Raw genomic sequence first — 24,553 nt, forward strand, 5'->3', positions numbered from 1 at the left:
AAACTTATTAAGGTGTTGCTGACCCTTTCACAGCAGCACATTGCTTAGCTTCCATGTCAGACTCCAGCCTGCTTCTCCAAACTGGGGGCGTGCCGACTGACATCAACTGTATTTAGCATACTGTCTATGGATAAGTACCCCAAACAACCCCTCTTCAAAAAACCTAAACTATCCCTTTACCTTCTCGGCTCATATGCAAACTAGCTCTCATAAATGCTGCAGCACAGCACGTGGTGTTAAGGTGTCACGGCTACTGCAGGTCCCATGCTGCTGAATTCCTGGTTATTGTGGCAATAAATACACTCAAGATCAGCCATTTTGAAATCCTACTTGCATGTTTATTTTCAGCTAAACACAGATATGTGAACATATGTACAGTATATAATTTAAATCAGACTTTAACTCCAACTAGACACTCTTAGCCTGCACCCACTGGCAATGGAGTAAGCTGGAAGTTTATGGTTCTTTGTAAGATGCTCAAACAGTTTTTAATAACATGAAAGTCGACCTTCTTTAATCAACTAAACTAGATTTTTGTTGGTTTGTTTTTCAGTTTTAAGGCACATGGTGTGTTTTGTTAGTCCGTTCTGTTTCAAACAAATTTAAAAAAAGTCACACCTTTTCTTGTTTACGAAATAGTAGGCTCTTCAACGCCTTCAACCGGCTCCTACCAACACATCTACCAACGTGAATGCTCTCTCTGTAAATAAATGGATATCGTCCTGTCACCAAAACACTCCACAGCTGACTGATTTTTCTCTGGACTGCCAAGTGCTTGTTGAGTTCATCGTTTAATTGTCTGTGAAACCTCCTTCTTCTAAACTGTGACCCTCTGACCCATCATCCAGTCAGTAGGCCCTCCTGATCTCGTAGGGCGACCAGGAGCTCACTCCGTCCTCTTTGGCCCAGGACGATGGGGCCTCGCCGTTGGCAGGGAGGCCGACGTGACTCTCATCGGCCTCCTCTGTCACCATCTTGCACACCAGGTCGCTGATGGGAGTGCTCATGTATGGTGGGCAGGGGAAGGAGGTGGAGGAGACCGGGTAGGAGCTGCTGGTGGTTAACGGGTGGTAGTGGGCGTCCTCCAGGGGGTGCAGGGTGTAGGGCTGGCTGCTGGAGCTGGGGCCCATGGAGGAGCCTCGGCTGGGGGTGCGGTACTGGGAGGGGCTCCCTGGAGGCTCAGGGCTGGGCATGGAGGGTGGGACGCTGACTGAAGCCAGGCTGTCTGGACACAGAGGATCCACCTGGGATACTGGCTCTGGGACCGACTGCTCCCACGAGTCTCTCTGAGGCAGGAAGACAAGACAGGAGAGGACAAATTATTCAGTCATTTCCTCTGCCGACTAAAGGAAGCGTCCACCATCAGATACCGTCAGACTGTTGGCTCATATCAGAACAGGAGTGCTTTGTTATGGCATGATGTCATTTATATTCTTCCTCAGCCTGTGTGCTACTTTCATTGATTTCCTGTTTCCTGTAATGTCTAGAGAAAGGAAATAAAAGACATGTTTGACTATGTTTGAGAATTTGGGATTTAGTAGTGTCAAGCAATGCAACCAGTGTGACTTCTCCTGGCGTGTTCAACATCTGCTTTCCTTTATTTTCTGATAGTTCAAGAGGTGTTCTCCAGGAGCTGAATTGGTTTTGATTGTTTTAGATTGACTGAAGGATTAAATTGTCCTTTGTAGGTTGAGAAAAATTCTCCCTCCATTTGAAATTCAGTGGATTATTTGACATATTCTCATCCCAGCTCATCAGACTACTGCCGCTTTGTTAGAGGACCAAAATGTCAAAATATGATGCGCTAGGTTGCCTCCTGCATTTGTTTTGGATGATCTCGAACAGTGTCTCAATAGAGGCTTTTTACATGCATTGCGTCTTTTCAAAACTATCTTACTACATCGGTAAAAACTGTTTTTAGGTTAATAACCTTAAGTTTAGGCAATAAAAGCACTTGGTTAGGTTGGAAACATGGTGGTGCAACATACTGATCTATATAAACGAGTCCTCACTCTCTATGTATTTACAGCTCATTCTAAGGTAGCAAAAACACAACATATAAGTAGTGTTGAATTTTGTCCTGCACTATGAGTGACTGTAACTAAAATAATTACAATCTCTGGATTGGATCATAATCAAAGCACCCTGACAACGCTTTCATACACAGCATTTAATCCTTGTAGGCCACTGCTCCTGTGCTTTTACATTTCTATGGTGGCAACAAAAATATAAGTTTCTAATTTGGGGAAAAAATACAAAACACCAATATGTGAAAAATGCATTTGGCTTGAATTATTCAGTTTTCAAAGACTAGCATATGTGGAGTATACCTCGATGTGCACTGTGTTGTTTGAGCAGCTGCAGAGAACATGTAATATCCACTTATGAATGATCCACTTTTTGTTCCAAGTACTTGCAAATCTGAGATTTTCTTGAGGAAGTAAATGAGAAAATGTTCCGACACACTGGACCTTTAAGTCTCAGTCTTAATCTGATTGGGTAACCCAGCATCAGATTTCTTTTTTAGCTCCCTCCAGGCACACAGAGGACACTAAACTGTTTTCACAGCCTGAGTGCTCCTCCTCACAGACAGGGGTGTAAATTACAAGTGACATTGCAATACGATATTATACAAACTCTTTAACCAACACTATGACATTTACTGATGATACAAAGTCTGACATCGCACAATTTTGATTTCAATTTCGTCTTTTGCTCGGCTGCTTAACATGATCTGCCAGGCGTTAGGCCACAGTGCTGTTTGAATGTTTAGAAAGGAGTTGTTCTTGGACAGAAGTGGTGACACAGACATGCCATGGGAACTTCAAAATAAAGGTGAATCTTAAAGATGATGACACGTATCGATGGTTTCACTTTGTATTGATGATACTGCATCATCGTTAAATTAATATATTGAACCTGTAAAAAGCCAAATAAGTCAAAATTATCAGCCGTCCAAGTTTTTCCATCTTGTTAGAGGTTGCTAATGACGAGTTTCAACTAATATCTGCCACCAACACCTGACTGTTACCACTGATGTGTGGTGTACAATTACGGCCGACAGTAGTACAGTTGTCTGTGTTTGACTCTGACCAGGGAACTTTGTTGCATGTCACACCTCTCTGTCTGTATCTACACAGTGTTAAAAGTAATACATCACAAACAGCTGTTTCTATCTGTTAAAATAATAATAGCAAACGGAGGTATTCTGCAAACACACTGGCAGGGGCGCAGCACCAGGTTCTGGGCCTTCTGCATATGCATTGTCTGTGGGCCCCGCTCTCCCTCTATCAGTCTATGATTCTCTCATCCACCTTTTTTTTTTTTTTTTTACAAAGTCAGTTCACTTTTTTTCACTTTCCTTTCTTTGTTTGTTTTTAGCAACTCTCATTTTCCTTTTGGGGAAAGACATGACAGGGTACGCTGGTGCTCCAGCAGCTTAAAGGGACATTGTGTAACATTTTTAGTTGTATACTGGCAAACATTTATGTCTGCATTCATAAATATATCATCATTGGTGTATTATTACCTCCACCAATAATCTGACTTATTCTCGTAAAAGGAGAATTTCAGATTTGTTTGTACATTGTGCGGGTAAGTCATCTGGGGGTTCCATAACGTTTCGCCATCTTGAGAATACATCCGCCGGCAGAGGACATACAGCCCCGCCTTTGGCATTTTCATTGAGAGCCAGGCCAGCGCTGCGTGACTGAGAAGCAGAAGGAGAGGAGCAAGAGGCGCTTCGCTATTACTCCGGCACTGCTGCAGCATAACAAAGTCCCACTCTTTGAGCATACTGCAGGATCATGCATATGCAGCATCACGGGAGACGGAATCCTCGTCGCCAAGAAAGCGCAAAAGGGAATCAAAAAGGCAACGTGACCGGCAAATTCAAAAAATGAGGGTCAACATCGGGGTAGCCTTTCCCAGGTGGAGAGAGCTGCTGAAGGAGAAAGGTAATGCAATCACAGGCCAGCGCCGCTGTTAGCTGTTAGCCGCTAACCGCTATTAGCAGGGATGGGCAGTATTTCTATTACTTGTATTTAAAATACGTATTTCAATTACATTTGAGTATTTTGCAATTTGTATTTGATAAGGCTGATAAAAAGCATTATTAGTATTTAAAATACTCAAAATACTTTCTCCACGAATCAAAAAACAAAAATAATAGACCACACATTCTTATAATTGTTTTTTAAAAATATTTTTATCTATATGTTTTTTTTAAACTTGGGCCATTCAATGTGCCCTTCAATGACCTAGTGGTCTGTTTTACTGGACTGTGCATAACATAGGAAATTGTATGTTGTTGTGGTTGATGCTTGGGATGAGTATGCTACAAATAAATTGCCTCATGTGGGATCAATAAAGTTGTCTGAATCTAAATCTGAATCAGTAAATAATATTTTAGAGTAGCCTACATGTCCCTAGCTTTTTTTTTTCTTCTCTTTTTCATTTGAAAAAAGTTGAACACAGGGCTCCAAAGGCTCCAAGTCAGACAGCAAACAAGTGAACTAGCTACAGTAGCTACAGCAACTTGCTGCTGTTTAGCTAGACCGTCGGTGGACAGTTCACAGCACAGCTAGACTAGACTTGCCAGGCATGCTGCTCACGTGGATGGACCCACACTAGCCCAAACCTGAATACTCTGCTATACCAGATTGTGAGAAAACAAGTGCAGATTTACAATAGCTGTGACCAAATTTGCTACTATCACGCCATTAATGGCTGAATCATGGTTGTTATTTCTGGCATAGTTACGTGTGGTCTCTAATTGCAGCATGTAAATTTTGAGCATTTTTGGTCAAGGACTTTTTGAGTTATTCACAAAAAGATTTGAATCGGTTAGTATAGCGCCACCTATGGACGAATCGTGGGCATTCTTTCTGGTATAGTTACTCGTGGTCTCTAGCTGCAGTATGCAAATTTTGAGCATTTTTGGTCAAGGACTTTTTGAGTTATTCATGAAAAGCTTTGTGGACTGACCGACAGAGTGACCTATAGAGCTGCGGGTCGCAGCTAAAAAGAAAAAGTATTTTCTGTATTTGAAAATACAAAATACATGTTTTTTATTTTGATACATTTTCTCACACCAGTATTTTGTATTTTATTTTGGTACATTTATTTGAGGGGTATTTTGTATCAAAATACATTTTGATGTATTTTTGCCCATCTCTGGCTGTTAGCGGCCAGTGCCGCTGTCAGCTAACAGCCGCTAACAGCTGTTACTCGCTGTCAGCTACGCAGTGTTGCGAGGAGAGGGATGAGGTGTGTGAGGTTGAGCCACTTGTCAATTATCAAAAGACAAGATGTGATTGGTTTGTTTCAACTTACACCCTCCCCAACAGTCCTACGTTGTAAACACAGCCATCATGGTGAGAAGATGTGGTGTCAACTCGCGTCGTGTGTGTCTGTGTAGGAGCCTGAATGAATACTCCATCAAGTATCGGATGACATGGTTTGGTTTCATCAGTGTTATCATAGCTTTTTGGTACACAGCAGCTACCGTTGTTGCAATACACGTTTGAAACAGTGAGGCGCTAGAGTGCGCTATCCATTTGAATGCAATATATGCACACTGTGGCTTTAAGCAGTCACTCCCTCAGCTCTGCATTAATACCTTTTTCCCAGAACTGCTTTTGGCCGTGCCAAGTCCTGCCATGCCGTGCCGATTTGTTTTTCTCATTATATGTTTAGACACGCAAGGCAAGCCAGTGATGGACCTGCTCAAGAGTAGGTCCAAAAGCTGGGCAGTGACGTCCTGCCAACAGCAGGTTGGCCTCCCTTCTGAAATGCGCCGTGTGTTTGGCAAGACTTCTTTTGTGTCTGTCTGCAAGAGAGAGAAAAGTCTCTCAGTACTTTTGTAGCTTCTAACTGAATCTCTGAGGTTTGGAGTTTAGTTTCTCTCCTGAGTCCTGTTTTTACTTTAGATATCTGCTTTATTTTACTGTGTCATGTTCACTGTCAGCTTGAAAAAACAGGATCTCCTAATTTTGCTGCATAACAATAAAAGCTTTTATAAAACAAAATAACAGGAAACTTTTTTGTGAAGACTCTAAAAGAAATGAAATGTATTTATCACTGAATTAGCAGGATTTTGTCCGCGGCTTTTCTTCAATAAAGCTCAGCCTTTCAACCGATTATTCAGCCAATTTTAATTTAGTTATTCCAGCCTTTTCTAGGGCCCCCCTCCCACTGGGGCCCTGGGTAATCAGTCCCACTTTTTCACCCACCACGACGCCCCTGCACACTGGAGTATGGAGCCTTTTTGTTTTTCTTCACAAGCTGGTTTAAAACCTTTTGAGCATTTCCCAGCATGCACTAGGTTTAAAAGATAGTTTCAGTATTTTTTAAGTCTATCTTAAAACATTCCTCAGGCATCCAAATGATCATTAAAACACCTTTCTCCCTGATTTCAGATTTACTTTAGATGATTATGCACCTTTACTCTGTCACAGACATCCACACACAGGAGCCCATCCTACCAGGAATAAATGCGAGGACTCTCCACCAAAGGGGGGCAGCAGGGATGAGAGGGCAGACGATGGCAGGAAGGATCCTCCTGAGCTGGAGAAGGCGGCGGCGCTACGGTAGTCACCGAAGGTCTCTGGGTAGTAGCTGTCAATGAAAGGGGAGTAGCCGGTCATGGTGGAGGGCTCGCAGCCCAGAGGTTTACCACTCAGTGTGGGCGAATAGACGTCAGGGGAGAACTGCTTGGTGGACGGGCAGAAGTCTGAGTCTGAGATGAAAGGACGCCTCATGCCGTAGTAGCTGGGCAGCATGTGAGACCCTGCGGAGGGAAATACAAAGCTTTTAGACTGGGATGAATGAAATCTTCATCACAGCACTGAGGCTCTGTGAAGTTTACAAGCCCCTGATTCTTGAAATTTGCTGACAAAACACAAATCAGGATCCTCTAAGTGCTGATAATGAGAGAGCCAATTGAGCCTGTGTTGACAGCTTTGGCTTGCAGGCAGTAAAGAGTGAGGGATATTTGATGTTACATTTGTTTGCAGCGTCTCACCTGGCATCTGGACGAATGAGGGCGGAGTGGTCGATCCCCCCTGTGACAGAGAAAAAAGACTTGAAATAAGGCGTGAGAACTGGATGACATCTTAATTACATGTGAAGATAAATATCCTGCAGAGTGACAGGAAGAAGGGAGTGCCTTCCTCATAAATGTAAATGAATCCTACAGTGTTTGCATAGTTAGAGTGTACACTTCCTGTACGTACAGCAGTGATCAGGTCAGGCTGCAGAATGGTAACATCGATTTTCATACATCAAACTGCTAAAATAAAACTTACTAAAACGTAAAAGGTTAAAGATGCAAAGCACAGACATAAAGGTAAGAAAAAAAAGTCAAACAAACATACAGTCTGGTAATGACTCGACAGATGGATATTATGAAAACATACAGAAGTCGTCTGAGGGGAAGTCCTGACAGGAAGTCAATAAAAATGTGGTGAAAGTAAGAAACTGACTGATCTGGCACTGAGCCATGTACTTAAAGTAGATAAAAGACAACCAGTGGAAGCCTCATCACACACATTATTTGAGGCAATCACCACGATAGGAATATGAAGTGTTTGCTGCACAAATTTCTGTTCTCAGACCTTTCTCTAATTTTGCCTAATTTATTGTTTTGGTTTCTGGATACTGGTTACGAGCAAGCAAACTATCACTAACTATAACTAACCTTTGGAACAGGACCCACACTGGCTCACGGGTGGAAGATGTGATCAGATCTAACACTTAAACCTTTTTTTGGGGGGGGCACGTAAAGGCCCTGACACACCAAGCTGACAGTCAGCCATTGGTTAATGTGAGCATCTGTTGCCCTTGTCAGTTCTTGCCTGCTTACTTGTCGGCCCTCGTCTGCTTTTTTTGGACGGATTCAGCATGCTGAATCACTGTTGGCCACAGCGGAGCCTGTCAGTGAATGAAATCACTGTGATTGGCAGTTCAGCTCAGCGCGCAAGCAGAGAAACGAAAGTGAGGAAAGTAAACAAAAAGCTAAAGTCCAGAGGGAGTGAGACCAAAACAAACTTGTTCCATAAGGTAAGATTATTTTTCTTTAGCCACTGAGCTGTTTAGCAGAAACATTTCCTGATGGTTTGTGTCATTGTTCACAGGTGCACAGATAATATGCTCTGTTCTTTCAACATCGGATTGTGCTGTTTATGTGCTAACTGGCTAAATAGCATCATGACAGTCTTCAAGTTTCTCTTTCTGAATGATGATTACAGACGGCCACTGTTTGCTAGTGTGGAGAGTTATTTCAGAACATACTTGCTGGTTGGCCGTCAGCTGTTTTCTTTGAGGTTCGTTGAGGTTTGAGGGGTCCTTCATTGCCAGTGTCTAGGCCTTACAGTGTTTTCACGTCAAGATATAATGTGCAAGGTACCCTGGGTGCATTGGTTGTTGTTCTGGGACGCCGTGTCAACTTCTGCCTGTTACATGCATTGTCTGTTTTCAAAGTACACTTTGCTTTTCATTGGAAATGTACAGTTTGCATACAGTCCCTTTCAAAATAAAAGCAGTATGTCAGTACAACACGCAGATTGACATTCTTTTCTTTCAACAACAAACGCACGTGGGCATGCATAGCCAACAGGTGTATGTGGTTAGGTTTTAGGTCATACAGGAAGTGAGCCGAATTTCGATGACTTCGGAGTGAGACCAGGTTGGTTTGCAAATAGGTGCTTATTCACACATCCAGTAATTACAGAGCAATGTTAGTGAACACACATGAACGCGGTGCCCATGTCTCACTGTCTCACGCAAGGGCACACACGTGAGCACGGTGCACAGAGAGGCAGTTAGAGCTACAGGCTACAATGAGGTAGTATGGAGATATTTTGTAGTTTCAATTATGTGTTTTCGGACGTTTGAATCTGGGGCGCCGTAAGCCTCCATTACGTGGAGCTGTGTTGCTACCCACTCTCCCCTTGGATCTCCACAAGTGTTGTGAGGACTAAAACTTCACCTGAGCCTCCATCAGCATATGGGTGAGTAGATGATGGCTGGATTTTCATTTTTGGGTGCACTATCCTTTTAAGTAAAATCAACAATTCAGTCATGTAAAAAAATACTCCATTACAAGTTCTGTACTCCAAACTTTATTTGGAAGTATTTTACTTAAAGCTATTGAAAGCAGAAGTACTCATTCTACAGAGAAATGCCCCCTGTGACTCCTATGTTATTATATATTAGGTCGTGTATATTAGACCGTGTAAGCAACCCAATCACCACAATAAATTTAAGAGCTGGTTGGCTTTAGAATTAAAATCACTTGGTTGGAAAAGCAGCGATGGATCATTATAAAACACCCACATCTGGGGGCCAATAAGCTGCAGGAAACACAGTAATGTCTCACTAAAAAACAGTTCTTTTGTTAGTTGGTCTCAGGCAGTGATCTGCAGCTTGGCAGGTGTTTCACTCAGGTGACACGCCATGCTTCACCTCCCCCACCTCCCAGTGACAAAGTCAGGTCATATACTACATCACTTTAGAAACGCTGTTATGATGCAAATACAATGTGCAAATGTGACGTGTCTAAGGTTTGTGGAAATGTACATTTTCTTCTGGTGACTGGGCACTTTACTGTTGTAGCCATGGATTTTATAATACCTAGATACTGGAAGAGTTGCTCACCTGGCGCACATGCCATAAAAGTTTTCTAGCCTCTGAGTTTACTTCCGCAGTGTGTAGCCCAATGAATATGCGCAGCATTGTTTCTCATGCTGGCCCTGTCAGCGAGATCCAGCTCAGCTCACAGTCTTTACATTGTGACGATATAAACCCAAGACTTCAGTTTTATAGCTGCACTATTCCATCCAATGGGAATGTTTTAGCTGTCATACACATTTCCCCCATATTCAGCCTGACATTTGTGTCATCTTATTCGCACTATATCGAGCGGAGGATAAAATTAAACAACACTGGGAAACATTCACAGTCACAAGAGACATGCAGGCAGAGCCAAAAGGCCAAAGGGTTTATTGTGTTGTTTCCCCAGAAGAGTACCAGATGCCATCATCACAACAACATCGCATTTGAGGAGCAATCTGTGCAAACTGTGCAGTACTGATGATGGTTCCTGTTTCCCTGTCTCGTTTCTTTGGAAACGGATAGGCTCTCAATTAGAACAATGTGTGGGTGCACAGCATGAATTTACACTTTGACAAAAAAAAATTCATGTATTATTATTGTAGTCCCAAAGAGTTTCCAAAGCTTGGCTAGCTGTGGATTCAAAATCCAAAAACGGAGTAGTCTTGGAGGATAAAAGAGAATCTAATAGTGTGGACAGAGTTGTTTGCCTTCAATGTTGTGTTAGCTTCATTATAAGGTTCAAATTTGTTTTGTGGTTCCTGATAGAGTTTTATTTTTGGTTAAAATGGCTCTTTAGATAGAAACAGTTGCTGACCCCTGATCCACTTGATAAATATAATGTTATACATAATATTGAATTTGATATTCTCTAATAATTAACCAGCACCATTAACAACTTGTTTGTCTGTCTGTTTCTGTTCTGAAGACAGATACAAATTGGTGCGGAGCGAGACACACACAGACAGGGTTTGACAGGCTCTCTTGTTTGCATATTGCTAACATGAAAGAGTTGATATTAAGCCTGTGTTGGCTGGGAGGCAAGCAAATTTTGAGGGCTGAATTTGAATGTGATTTGCCAGTGCCAAGACTTCCTCATGTGGCCCAGGTACGGCTCAGTGCATCTCTGAAGGCTGCGTATGGAAATCAGCTCGCTCAAGCTCAGACAGTCAGCCGGTGTGTGTGTGTGTGTGTGTGTGTGTGTGTATTTGTGTGTGTGTGGAGGAGGGTATTGATGATGGACTTATTAACATTATTTCACAGAAAAGCTCTTCCTTCTCATGCAAAACACGCTTCATATTTATATATTCTCACAGTCTGTTACACGCGGATATTCAAAAAATAGTTGCACCTATTTTAACGATAAAATGAACACACATGTTTGAGAGAATATTCTCTTATTAAGTTTCTTTTTTCTGTCTTTGTTCATCACTTTACTGCAGCTCCTTTACTTACTTTATATTATCATGTTCTAGTGTTTGAACTTTTAGGACTTTATGTTAAAAAAATATTTCATTTCTTATTCTATCTGACCACTATTTACTGTCAAAGCACCACATTTCCCTACAGGGGTCATTAAAGTTCACTCTTATCTTGAGTTGTGAGTTCTTATTGGTTACCGGTGAAACATTTGACCCACAGACACATCACACAAAGTCTCCCCGGCCTCATGAAATGTCACGTCATGTTCATTTCTCACGGTCCCGCATCATTTATGTAATAGCAGCATGTTTGGACACAGCACCTCAACAGAAACGCTCTCGGAAAAGACAAACACACAAAGTGAAATGATGTAAGGTCTTTCTATTTTCACTGCGGCGCTCTCCGTGTCCCAACATGAGGAGTATGACTCTGTGGTCAGAGTTTGCTCTTCACTCTCAATGGCCTATTATTCCTGCAGATAAAAGGCGGCATTAGCTAACATGAGGCCGTGGATGGCTTTAGTTACTGTGTGCCTCTGTGCACCACTGGGACTTCATGCGTCATTTATAAACATACAAGTAAACCTGGCATTGAAGAGGAGCTGAGCTGCAGGTCGGATACCTGCAGATACAACCCAGTGTCATGAGAATATGGCTGACATTTACTGATCTGAGTTGAAGTTTGATATTACTCTATAATAATTACAACTTTAAATATCATTAAATTAGTGTTATTGATAGAAAACATAACAGTTACACTGCCTTTAGTTAGAGGATAATGATACATGCTGAAACAACGCAGCAGAGATAGTCTTGACTTCACTTGAGTTTTCATATTTGTTTCAACTTTCACTTTTACTCTGCTACATTTCCTAAACAGCATGTGTACTTTTTCTCCGATATATTTCCCGTAGGCATCGTAATTACTCATTACAAAACAGGGAAGGACGGGAAGAAGGAAGGAGGGAAGAAGGGACAGACGGATAAATGAAGGAAAAACTGGATTTTGTTCATTAAATCCTTCAAGTTGTGGGAAAAGACCTCTTTTTCTTTAAGTGTGATGTACGGCTTATTTTTAATTTGGTGTACATGTTACGAAGAAATAAACTTTCAATACTTACAGAATCCCCTAAGGTTTCCTAAGTTAAGGAAAAACATTAACTCACTTACTGCATTAAAAGAGATTTTACAACTGTAAAAGTTTCCATGGAGATTGATTGTTTGTTTGTTTGGACTCACACTTGTGTCGCCTGTTATCGTCTCACAAAGTTGTCTTACAGTTAGTGACAAAATGGCAGACGAAAAGAAAATCAAGAAGCTTATGGTCAGAGGAGGAAAAGATTAAACTTCTGGAGGAATATAATCATAGAAAGCACAAACTGCACAGTACATTTGATCCCCAGAACATAGTTTATCACCATAAACTCGGTCATGTTGCAGATCAGTCAGAGCGAGGTATCTTGCTTTGGTTTCTAAGGTCTTTTGTGCAACAGTCTAGGGATTACCTAAGTCTAAAACCAAGACAAGGAAAAAATCATAAATACTTAAGTGAACTTGTTATATATATATATATATATATATATATATATATGTACATGCACACAAAAATATGACGTAGCAGCAAACCAAGTGAGGGTACTGCATTGACCGAATGTGTGTTTTATAGCTTGTCAATTAAAATTTAATTTCTAAAAGTAAGAGTGTAATATTTATACTTTCAAAGGTTACATTGCCTCAATGCTGGATTCTTCAAAAATTCTTCAAAAATGTTGCTTTATTGTGAAAACACTTTCCCCTCACCTACGGTGGCCTTCATGTGAAGAACGCAAAAGGCCTTCTCTACAGTCAGTGTTTGGTTTGTCTGCTCTAGAAACATGGTGGTACAACATGGTGGACTCTGTGGAAGAGGACCCACTGATATGTCGATATCCACAGTGGGTCATGGTTGTACGCTAACGAAAACATAATTTCACAGTAATTCTGAATGTTGTATTCCATTTCTGCCAATAGATCCCCCTGAATCCTACACACTGGTCCTTTAAGTGAGAGTTTGAAATTAAAATTACACTCAAACAGAATAAATGTCACCTGGGTTCAGACCTTTGAGTTCACCCACTCCACTGAGCAGACAGAATGATATGTCACTGTAACATGAAAAAGCGATTTCTCAGTTAAAATGAAAAAGATCAGGTGGTGCACCGGCACCAGTGAGGAGAAATAACAACAACAACGGCCACTGCTAAAAGACAATACAGACATCACCCGACATCACAGTTTGTTGTTACTGTGCTCCGCTCCATTCTTAAAACACCGACAAACCCAGTATGTTGGCATCAGTGTGGATTTAAGATGACGTCAGATTCAAGCAGATACATTGGTCTCTAGTGAAAGGGAAAATGGAATCCCCCTCTTTCACGGAAATCAGTTAAAGTGGACACATGTCAGACTGAAGATGGAAATGAAGTGTAACGAGTAAAATAATTTGTCAGCTGTCAGGTGAGTCCAAATGCAATGTCAATTGTTATTTTTAATTTTGTACCTACAAGACAAAAAACTGTAAAATGAACCAAACCAACACCAGTACAACAGTCAGAGAGTTTGTTATCAGCATTTCGAGGATTAACAAAAGCAGAAGCTGGAGCCTCCTGAGCTGCTGTTATTGTGTCATCTGTGCACTCGCTGACCCCTGACAGAGACACTTGTCACATGTTGTAGGTCAGGTCTGGACAATGTGTCTTATTCATGTTGCTGTTAGTACTCATAACTTTGCAAATGTAGACATTTTAAAGTCCCACGAAAAGACCACAACCAGCGTTAGTGTTAGCTTGTCCATCAATATTTTCTGAAATCTCATCTTGCAGCTCTCAGCCACAATTCCACATAGCAAAGATGTGACTCTTTACAGAAAGCATCACATAGATGTAGTTTCTAATTTAAAATAAAGGCTCAATAATTTCCTGAAACAGCTGGACGCTAGTTTTTGGGAAAAGTTACCCAACCAGGTGCTTTCAACCATCAGCTGTGGATGAACACTTTTCGGGTGCTAGTGAGTGAGTGAGGCACCAGGACACTGTATGAAGGGTTGAGTCAAATAAATTACAGTGTGTGTTCATGATAATGGAGGAACTTGTCACTCAGTCACTGTGGATCACCAATGTTCGTTTACAGGCCCTAAAAAACAATTTTCTCATTCAGCTTTTACTATGAGTGACGAGTTCCTACCTTTTAGACCCCTTTAGGGCCGATGTCACACTGACGTCAGTTTGTTAGCTGGAGGCAAAACATGACACCACAGGGCTGTAGGCTGTGTTTGTCTTGTTGTGTTATTGGGAGCCAGAATAGAAGGAGTCATGGCTCAAAACCAGCCGCCACTGCCCGTCAACAAAAACAAAGATGGTTAAATGTGATAAGACCAAAGACTGTATAAAAATATGGACGTAGTCACCATGACGTCACCATTGGTTTCTGAGGAGCGGGTTTGAAGCTCAAAATACTTGGCTCTGGCCATCGCCATCTCGGCAGTGCCTGACTCCGCCCAACTCCCGGCCAATCAAAAATGGGCAAAGCGGCGGGCCAAATGAAGCCTGGTTGCTTAAACACGCCCACCTCGCTCGAAGCTGCTAAGTTAGCTAAGGCTAATAAGCTAAGCTTCTTTGGCTAGCCCTGTGGTGTTGGCTGCTCCCGCTCATGCTGCCGCTTGGTGCCAGCTCCCTCACGAAACAAAATATCCAAAAGGCACAAACAAGGCTGAGAGGTCAGGTCCAATGACTTGCGAATTAGCTGAGATGACGCCTAGCAGACAGCCAGCAACTAGTTAGCCACTGGTGATGGCACCACCTGTCACTCAAAGTGGCCACGCCCTCAATTATGCACAACTTTAAGCCTTAATAAAATTTAAACGGATGAGTCATAAAAAAATTCACCCCCTGTACAGTTGTCATGAAAGGGGAAAATAGCTATAGAGACCAAAACCATTTTTTGTACCAGGCTGTAAACATGTTTATTTCTGCTGTAAAGTTGAGCGCTTCAGCATGGGGGTCTGTGGGGATTGACTCGGTTTTGGAGCCTGCCTCAAGTGGCCATTCAACGAACTGCAGTTTTTGGCACTTCACATTGGCTTCACTCGTCATCCCTGGAGGTTGCTGCTTGGATAAGACCAAAGGACTGGACGGAGGCCATCATCAAAAATGCTCACATGTGCAGCGCACACTTCATATCAGGTTAGGAAAAAGTATTTCCTGTTGTAGGGATGAATAACGTTATGTGTATTAAGGGTTATCATGTGAGTGACCTGACATGGTGCATTGGTAAATTCAGTCTGACGCTCTACACTAAAATGAGAGCCCTGTTGGTCGAAGAAACAATTACGATGTATGTAACAATCGTAAACTGACACGCCGTCCTAGACAGTGTTGAGCAGTAATGCGTCACAGTGATAATAGTACTTTTTCCAATAATGAGTAGTGTAACTAATTACTAATAAGATTTCAGTTATAATATTACAATTACCCCAAAACTCTATACCTAGTTAAGATGTTACTGCTGACTTGAAATACAACAGTCACATCAGCGGAGTCATTTTCATAGTCGTCGTGCTGCGCAGGGACGTCACAAAGCAGCAAGCTAGTTTTGAAGGTGGAAACCCTTTCCTGAGCGGCTGGAAATATTCCCCTTACTTTGATTTTGTTGGGAGGAAAGATGACAAGAGGTAGTCGTACTCGAACTCTTTCCTCTGCAAAAAAAACCTACTACAACCAACAGCACAGCAACATGAAGCTCCAGGAAATACACTGCACCAAAGGTGAGACTGAGCCCTGCACTGGCTAAACAACCAAAACTGGATTTTAATCGTGGACAGCTGCTGCTACAAAGAAGTGATGAAGCTTGTTGCTGGATGTGTGGTGGATGAAATGTTGCGCCACGAGTGACTTTCCATCTTTCAGGCAGATCTTTGGGAAAGTAACCGCCAAAGGCAACAGAAAACAGTAGACTATGATAATTTGCAAGCTGTCTAGCCTGAGCTACACTTACCAGCGATTACCCTGACATTAACACAGAGGCGCACATCTGAATTTTGGGGAAATATGCAACTACCAGTTTTGAGGGGTGTAACGGAAAAGTAATGTAACAAGTAGTGTACAGTTACTGTTGACAGGGAGTAAAAAGTAAAGTAATACCATTACTTTTGAAAAGAGTAATGATTACTGAGTAATAATTAAGGACACAGGACCAAGCACTTCATATTTTTAAGCATTGGTCCCCTGAGAAAGTGAAGTGCAGGTATTGGCCAAGTTGGGATGAGAACATGCTGATGGAGCAGCTTCAGACTCCATACTTGGTGACATCACAAGTTTGAGACTTCTCTGGTCTTTGAGAGAGTGTAGCTCATACTCACAAATACTGGTTCAACTTACAGGCCATGGAACTAACATACTGGGAGTGTTCTCGTAATAAAAGTCAGAGCTGAAAGTGTTGCATGTTTAGACCTTTCTTTTTTATCTAGTGGTTTCTTCTCTCCTGTCTCTCACACTGTCGGCTCATTACGTGAGTCGTTGGCGGCCTGCGTATCTGCAGAGTGGACATGCCGATGCTGAGCAGAAAACAAACAGTAAACGCTGCTCTGTGAAGCCTTTTGACAGGCGGTTTGTGGAAAATGAAAAGCCAGTCTTGCTTGTGCATGCAGATGTCTAAAAGCAGAGCCTGATTTCTCTGACTGCGTGTGAGAGTGTGTGTTGGTGTGTGTATCTGAGACAATAGCAGGCTTGTCTGCGGCCTGTAAACTGCCGAGGACAATGTTGGCTGGCAGGTGTGCGTGGATCAAACTTTGCATAGGCAGCCTCCTTCACTGGCCTTTCTGTGTCTCTGTGCTACCTGTCCACCTCAATCTTCCCACCCCGCCCGCGCCTCCACCTCGGGGGAGTTTTTGGGAGATCATGGCCGTCACCGTTGCGAGCATTGTGTTCAGTGTTCTTTTGTGAGGTCAGGATGGGACTGGGCGCTTTGTGTCTCTCTCTACACTCATCGTGCTCAGCTATTTACAGATTGGCTTTGGGAGCGCTCGAGGGGAGCAGAGACAGTGGGGGAGGGAGGTACAGGTGGTCAATGGATCAACCATGGATCGTTAGTCCACAAAACAAGCCAAAATGTAAACAAGGAGAGGAGATTTTTAAAAGGCGACCTCTTAATTGTGTCACCAACAGAATGTCAACTGTGGCTGCGCTGTTTGGTTTGGGAGAAAAATGAAGTGGGGAGAGACAGGACGGGACAAAGCAGAGCGCTTTAGAGGAGATTGTGCTTACGCTGTATCTGGGCCCATTTGTCTGTCGGGATCGCTTCTCCGCCAGCAGGTCTTTGACTGTGTGCTTGACTCGAACGCCTTGGTACACTCTTTTAGAATATTCTAGACGGAGCAGAAAAAACAGTTTGAGAATCCACACTCGACACAAACCCAGAGACAGTTTGACCCGCAGCCGGCAGCACAACTTCATACAAATTTTCATCCATCCCCACAAATGTGTGTTCATTTGAATGTGTCACAGTTTTATTCATATAGGCGAACGACTCTTTGGGATCGGTGTGTAAATGTCATGGAAATTGCCTCTGGTTTGGTCGATGCAAATGGACTGCCAAAAAGAGGCAATTTACAACAAACACTTGCTGAAACCTCACAGTGAGGGACGAGTGGAGTGATTTGGATGACTCAAAAAAAAATATTACACAGAGCTTAATAAGAATTCTACATGTATGCATTTTAGGAGCAACTCATTTGCTGTTACATTCAAATCTCTAATGTGTGCTGGAGTGATTTGGGGGCATTCCTGGCGAGCATAAACCCAATGAAAATGCAAACTTTATTATGCAAACGGAAATTGCATGCAAAAAACTTTATGTAAAAGATCCTGGCTTTTTGAATGGATATTTTAGATAAGCCCCGACTTTGCTCGACCACTGACATTCTTGAAAATATGAGATGGTCTTTGGATCAGGTCGAAATATTTGTATTTTTTTGTGCACTTTGCACAAACTAAACATTGTGTTTCAAAATTTGAATCCCAGCTATTAGCATACAATAACCTGCAAGTGCTTGATATGAAAAGCATCTTTCAAATATCAAACACTGATTTATATGAATTGTATGGAGAAATGCATCACCTCACATCGTCGTGTTCCTGCTGATACATTCCTTCAGTCTTAAATATGAGTCATGGGGTTAATGGATAACACTTGGTGTAAAGTTTTCCAGCACAAAAAACTCATGTTTGTCACATTTACTCTGCTGACAGCTTATTTTACGACATTTTTTGAGTAGCATGGAATGAAAATAATTAAGTTAAAATATCTTAAATAAATAATTTGACCACTAAACATCACAGCTTCTGGATAAATATTAAGTTGGTTCAGCTTAATTAAGCTTTTCCAGGTCAAAGCAAATTATGTTGGTTTGTCAGATTATAAAAGACTCATAGGATTTACTCTATAATGCTAAAGTTGGAATTACTTAAAAAGATGCATACAAATTGTCACCTTAATTTTTTTTAGGTGAATCAGTAAATCATTTTTGAAAGTGTACATCATTGCTATTAAATCAACTTGCTTCTCGAAGGTAAACTATTGATTAAATACGCACACATCATAGATAGAATAGAATGAAAAATAAAACTTTGCAGTACAAAGTTAGAGGAGGGCAGATACAAAGCGCGCCATTTACTGGGACTAAAATAACAATATAGAAAGTATAAAATCTAATGTATAGCAAATATAAATCTAAATATAAACTAGCTCATGGCAATGTGCAAAATTTGAGTAACAGCTCACCGTAAGATTCAACATATAAAAACTTGTGAACAGTACGAATTATCTTTTCAGTGAGGCTTCACTAAATTTGACGACATGTATATTTCCCTAAAACACCCTTCTTTTGTTTAAATATGTTTGTTTACCGCTTTAATCTTTTTATTTTTATCAATTTGTCTCAAATGCAAAACACCCCATGCTCTGTGTTTTCTTTTAAATGGTAAAAGCCTGACAAAATGGCTCACTCCATAAGAGTACCAAACTTAAGTTGACTGTAACTGTTGCTATCAAGTGAAACCAAATAACAGAAATAATGTCAAAGGTGCACACAGTGAGGTGCAAACAATATATCCAATATTTAAAGGCAAGCAAGTGTCACAATACATGGTACACTGTCACACAGAAAAACAAAAAAGATTGTAGTAAATTTCTGTGAATGCATTCTCCATGAAAAGAATAAAAAGCTGATGTTTAGCTGATTTTAAAAAGTAATTTTCTCCCTGCAAATATCTTGGTTAGAGCATTTAAAACAAAAGTACTGACAGCAGGAGCAGCTGTCAGCCTGGATATGAATGAGTGTATCTTACCTGTGTCCATGATGCTGTTCAGCACTCTGACACACACACATACACGCACACACACACACACACACAGACAGAGGCCTCTCTGTTCTCCCTCAGCTGTATTTGCCTACAGTAGCTGAATCCCAGTGTGCAGCACCATACTGAGTGGCGTGCCACGATGGGAGCTTTAACTACGTTGTGAGGAGGGCAGGGACACATGGAACATGCCACCTCACAGTGCAGGCAGAGGAGGCAGCTTTTCAAAATGACCTTTATCTATTTGTTTAAATGCAAATGTTTGGTAGGGACGTTTTTTAGACTATTTGCATCTGTAGTCAAGATTAGGGGTAGGAAGCATCAGGGGCATGGAGGAGAGACTGGGAGGCTGCGTGTCACTCCTCCCTGAGCCCCCGCTCGTCACACAAATGGAAAAGGATATATTGTTTCCACAATATGATTTGTAGCTGCAGGAGTTTTCTCGCTGCAGGGACAGATTCTGTTTTTGATTCAGGTCGAGCATTTTAGCAAGCAGGAACATCTCAGAGTGCACCAAAGCATTTTGTGTGTGCAGGGTGAGTGTTGGCATCCCTGGTTGATAACAGACTCTGAGACTTCCTGCCAAGAAATTAACCTTTTTCTAAAAATGTGAGATGTTTTTGCATAAAAGGACCTTATTATGCAATTTTCTACTCAAATTTATGTGCTGAAATTTGTATAAAAGACTTTGAGCAAAGTAAAAACAAATGAGTCAACTCAACCTTGTGTTTAAACGAGAGGGGAGAATAGCTGGAGGCACGCTGCACCACACAACACGCGGCTGGCGTCATAACGAATCTCCCATCTGACTCTTTAATTGTGTCCTGGCTGAACCTCACTGTGTTTTTTTACCTTTCGATTGCGACACTGGCAGTTCGTTGAAGTGCGAATAGTGTCAATGAACATTTACATGAGCTCCCCAAGCTGTGATGCTGACGAGATAAAGACTGAACCTGGTTACATTTTATCACGGGTGATTTCATAACGAAGGTGAGATAAACTAGCTAAACATTAATGTGGCACACTTTGTGCCTGCTTGGATTTGCATGTAGATCAGTGTGATGTTTCAAATAGGGATCCAAACACTTGAAATGTGATGATGCAAGCTCAACTCACTCCCACTTAGACACCTGCAAATGTCACATGGCGGTCACCTTATCAACCTCGTGCAGAAACACTGTCATTATGCTCTATAGTGAGCACATTCAGCTTCACAGACGTGTGGGTGTTTGTAGAATTTGAAGATACTTGGGGCTTCTTGGTGGATCGTCCCTGTGGATTGTTTTTTTAATGAACAACCTTCTATTTTGATGCTTTTTAAAATGCATTCTGGCATCTGTTAGTAGTTGTTAGTAATTAGTACTGAGTCGAAACAGAACACTTTGCAACTGCTACTTTATCCTCCTGAGACCTTTTGTTTGATATGCATTTTAATTTCTCCTAACTATGTGGGATTAGTAGGACCCGATAAGTATGAAAGACTCAACATTGTCAGCAAGAGCTATGTTTCCATCCAAAAGTGATTTGAATCACTGGGAAATGTGCATTAAAAGAAATACGAATCCTGTGTGTTTCCATTAAATGTACGGACTTTGGTGAAAACTACGAACTCGCGCGAGTTTTCCGCAGAACCGGAAACAAAACAAGTCTCACATTCTTCTTCTTCTACGTTTTCTGGCAGTTGGCAACCAGCTTGTAAATGCATTACCGCCTTCCCGACCCGGAGTGTGGATATCACCATGGAGAGAGGTACGCTACGTCAGACTTAATTCGAACATAACTGTTTCCATCCCCCGTTTTGCGAATCAACATTTTTTCTGTTTCCATCCCCCGTTTTGCGAATCAACATTTTTTTGAATCAACCAAAACCCGGCCAAAGCAAGCGTATTTTAGTTTGTGCGAATCAGGGGATTTTAATTTGAATTTTGGCGTTTCCATCATAATTTTCCAATGCGATACTTCTAGATGCGCATCTAAACAGGCTGATGGAAACATGGCTAATGATTAAGTCCCAGACAAGACAATAACAAAGTCTCAACGTCCTAAAAAAAGTACTTCCTAATTAACGAGCTCGGTCTCACTCTGAAGTTGTCGAAATCTGGCACTTGGGCAGTGACTTGTGTATCAGAAACCATTGAATAAACGCGTCCTTTAACGTCGGCAGGATACACGGCTGGTTGCTGTTATAGTTTAATGGTGCCTGCTGGCGTCAGGGGGATATGTGGCAGGACAATGACGAAAGTTAAGGCGGCAAAAGTCTGAGTGAGGTGGGCGGGTCCAACAAACACGACTTTCACCCGAGAGAGCGGTGTTCGCATCCTGTAAGTTTCTAAAGCCAAACCTTGTTCTTTTTTCCTAAACCAAACCACATGTTTTCATTGTTGAAGAAAAAATAAACGTCAACTCGCAGCATTGTACCGATGTAGTGCGTTTATTTCCTGTAAAAACAGAAGTATATTTTGAAAACAGATAATGCATGTAACAGGCTGAAGTTGACACAGTGTCCTAGAACATCAACAACCAACACACCCAGGATACCTTTCACGTCTTATCTGGACGTGGAAAGTCCATGACCAAACGTCAGACGAGGTCAGAGTGAGAGTGTGCAAATTAACAGCGTCTTATCTTGTTTCTGTTCCTAAAATTGGTCAAATTTGTTGCCGTATCAAACTACAAACTTTTATTAATCCTAAATAAACAAGTTTCAACCATAACATGTGATCAGGTTTTGGACCTTGTCCACTTTCGTGTCGTGATTGGCTGTAGACTGACTTGGCAGAGATGGCTGCCATCTTGTTTTTTCATGGATTAGTGTATTGTGCTCTTACTACCACTAGGTGGCACAAAAAGGTGTCCACGAACGAGGACAACAGATCAGAGTTAAGTCGAATAAAGTATAAAGGTGCAGTAAACCCAAAATGTTTTTGCTCTGCTACATTTATTTGTCTGTTTTAGTTGCTTTGAACAAAATATAATTAACTAATAATAAACAATGTATTATTAAAGATGAAAGTACCCAGCAGCATATATATAAAGCCTTTAATGTTAAAGTGATCACCAGAGTGCTCTCTTTTGCACGCTTTAATAAAATGTGCTGCTTAAACGACACAGAGGACTCAAAACTTTGGTTTTTGAGCAATGACGTCGTTATTTTCGGAGGGCTCTAATGCAGAAACAGCCTGACAGATAATTAGATTGGGGGCTTTTTGTTTTTATTGATAGACCTACTCTTATTTTTAAAATATATGTGCAGCAACAGAAAGAGACAGGAAGTGGTGAGATATTCTGAGTTGAATGTGCAGAAAACACACTGAGAAAAAGGAACTCTTCTGTCAGTTTTGTGGTGGCTGCCACGCTCACTGGTAGATAATAATGAGCAAACATTAATAAAGCCAGCTTATACAAGTCTTTGACTCAGGAGGCAGAGCACTTAAAAAGTCTTTTGTTGTGTGGATAAAAGAGTCCAGGGATATGAACCTTCAGCAACTGTGAGAGACATGGAGCTGCTTCAGTGTTTCCATTTATGACTATGAACATAGTGCCTCCATATGGTCAGTTGGGGTTTTACTGTACAGGAAGTACCATGGGCATCCAGCATGGAGTTTTTTTTTATTTTTTATTTTATCTTGCACCTGGCTGAGCCCTGGACAATAAAACAATATGGTTTCAATACAAAGGTAAAGCATGCAAATTAAAGAATTTTAAAGCCTGAACCTCGACATATGCAAAATTAAATCTATCATTGCTCATATTTATGGTTTATTTAGGTGACATAAGTATTTGATATCACTCTTGAGTGCTTCACCTGTCGTCACCGTTGGTCTTTTGTGTCAACGCAGTGCAGACTTAAAGGAACATTTCCTCCTTTCTTTCCTTGTGTGTCACAATGTGTACCATGCAGTGTTTTCTCTGTGCGCAGCCTGATGTAACTCCAACAGTAGCTGCTGCAGAAACTACAAGCAAGTTTACTAAATTCCGTTTAGTTTCTCTCAACACGATGCACATTTATTTTTATGCATTCGGATTTTCATAACCATTTTAGCACTGTTGTGTTCCCATTGATAGAACATAAGTGTTCTCCTGCACAGAGCCTGTCCCACTCTGCCTACATGTACCAGCATGCATTGTGTGTTTGCTTCACAAAGGCAAACTCTGAAAACCTGCCAAGTTTGAGAATGGGCGTCTTTCCCTGGCTGTCGGCATGAAAGTCTACTTCTGTGTGCAGCCGCAAAGATTCAGGTGAAACAATGAACATTGTCATGCAGTTAGCAGCAAAAATCCCCTCAGCAAATGTAATGTTTTTAAATTACTAACCACACAGACACATGCCCAGAGCCCAGCAGTGATATTCATGCAAAACAAATTACATGTTTGGCATCACTGGCAAATATTAGCTTGCCAACATACTCAACTTAGATAGCGGTCATGGTAAACATTATAGCTGCAACACTGTCATCGTGAATGTGTCATCATGCAGATGTTAGCATGCTAATGTTTTTAGCACAAGCCTATGGCATTTTACATTGTATAAATTAGCCTAGCTGCTAAAGGAGATTTCCTCTGCTCATATAAAACCAGAAACAACAGCAACATTTAACAAAGTGTACCTTGCAAGAAAGAAAGGCTCAAATTGAAGCTTATCAACTTGGGAAGTTTTCTATGTACAAGTGAAGCAGTGATATTAAACACAAAGTGATGAAAAATATTAATTTTTTGGGGGGATACTGTGTGTGATTTTTTTTTTAAATAAAATGGCAGCAAGCCCCAGAATCTTATTCTGCAACTTTCCCCTTTGTGTCAGGATACTCCTCACCAAATTTCATACTTGTATGACCATTTATGCCATCGTAGTGCCGTAATATTTGCATCCCAAAAAAGGGGCTCTGGACCCCGAGACCAAACGGCCCTGAGCTGGGGCCTGTATCACGAAGCAGGATTAATGTCTCAGCGAGGTAACTTCAGGGTTAACGCTGGGTTTTCGGTCTCACGAAGCCGGTTCAGTTCTTATCGGGGTAGATCACCATGGTAACTTACTCTGAACGGCTATCCTGCTCCGGAGCAGGGTAAGTTCAGGGTTGAATCTGATCCTATAAAAAGCACCACCCACTGCCCAATCAGCTGTTCGGA

The 24,553-nt window shown here is 41.5% G+C and overlaps 1 protein-coding gene across 1 annotated transcript; it reads right to left on the reverse strand.

Annotated features, from left to right (window-relative positions):
* Positions 1-356: 356 nt before the first annotated feature.
* si:ch211-213d14.1 (protein POU2AF2) lies at positions 357-19,598 on the reverse strand. Its single transcript, XM_050057070.1, has 5 exons — positions 19,415-19,598; positions 17,333-17,433; positions 7,025-7,064; positions 6,486-6,790; positions 357-1,286 (listed from the first exon to the last, which is right to left on the reverse strand). The coding sequence occupies exons 1-5, from the start codon at positions 19,422-19,424 to the stop codon at positions 849-851; spliced, it is 894 nt and encodes a 297-aa protein (XP_049913027.1). The 5' UTR covers positions 19,425-19,598; the 3' UTR covers positions 357-848.
* Positions 19,599-24,553: the final 4,955 nt, after the last annotated feature.

Source organism: Epinephelus moara, chromosome 2, assembly GCF_006386435.1.
Source record: "Epinephelus moara isolate mb chromosome 2, YSFRI_EMoa_1.0, whole genome shotgun sequence".
In the NCBI taxonomy this organism is placed as follows: Eukaryota; Metazoa; Chordata; class Actinopteri; order Perciformes; family Serranidae; genus Epinephelus; species Epinephelus moara.

Coding starts and splice junctions, on each gene's coding strand:
- si:ch211-213d14.1 (XM_050057070.1), bottom strand. Junction 7,065..17,332: donor CAAATGGGCCCAGATACAGC/GTAAGCACAATC, acceptor TCTCTGTCACAG/GGGGGATCGACCACTCCGCC. Junction 1,287..6,485: donor AGTCCTCGCATTTATTCCTG/GTAGGATGGGCT, acceptor TTCCTGCCTCAG/AGAGACTCGTGGGAGCAGTC.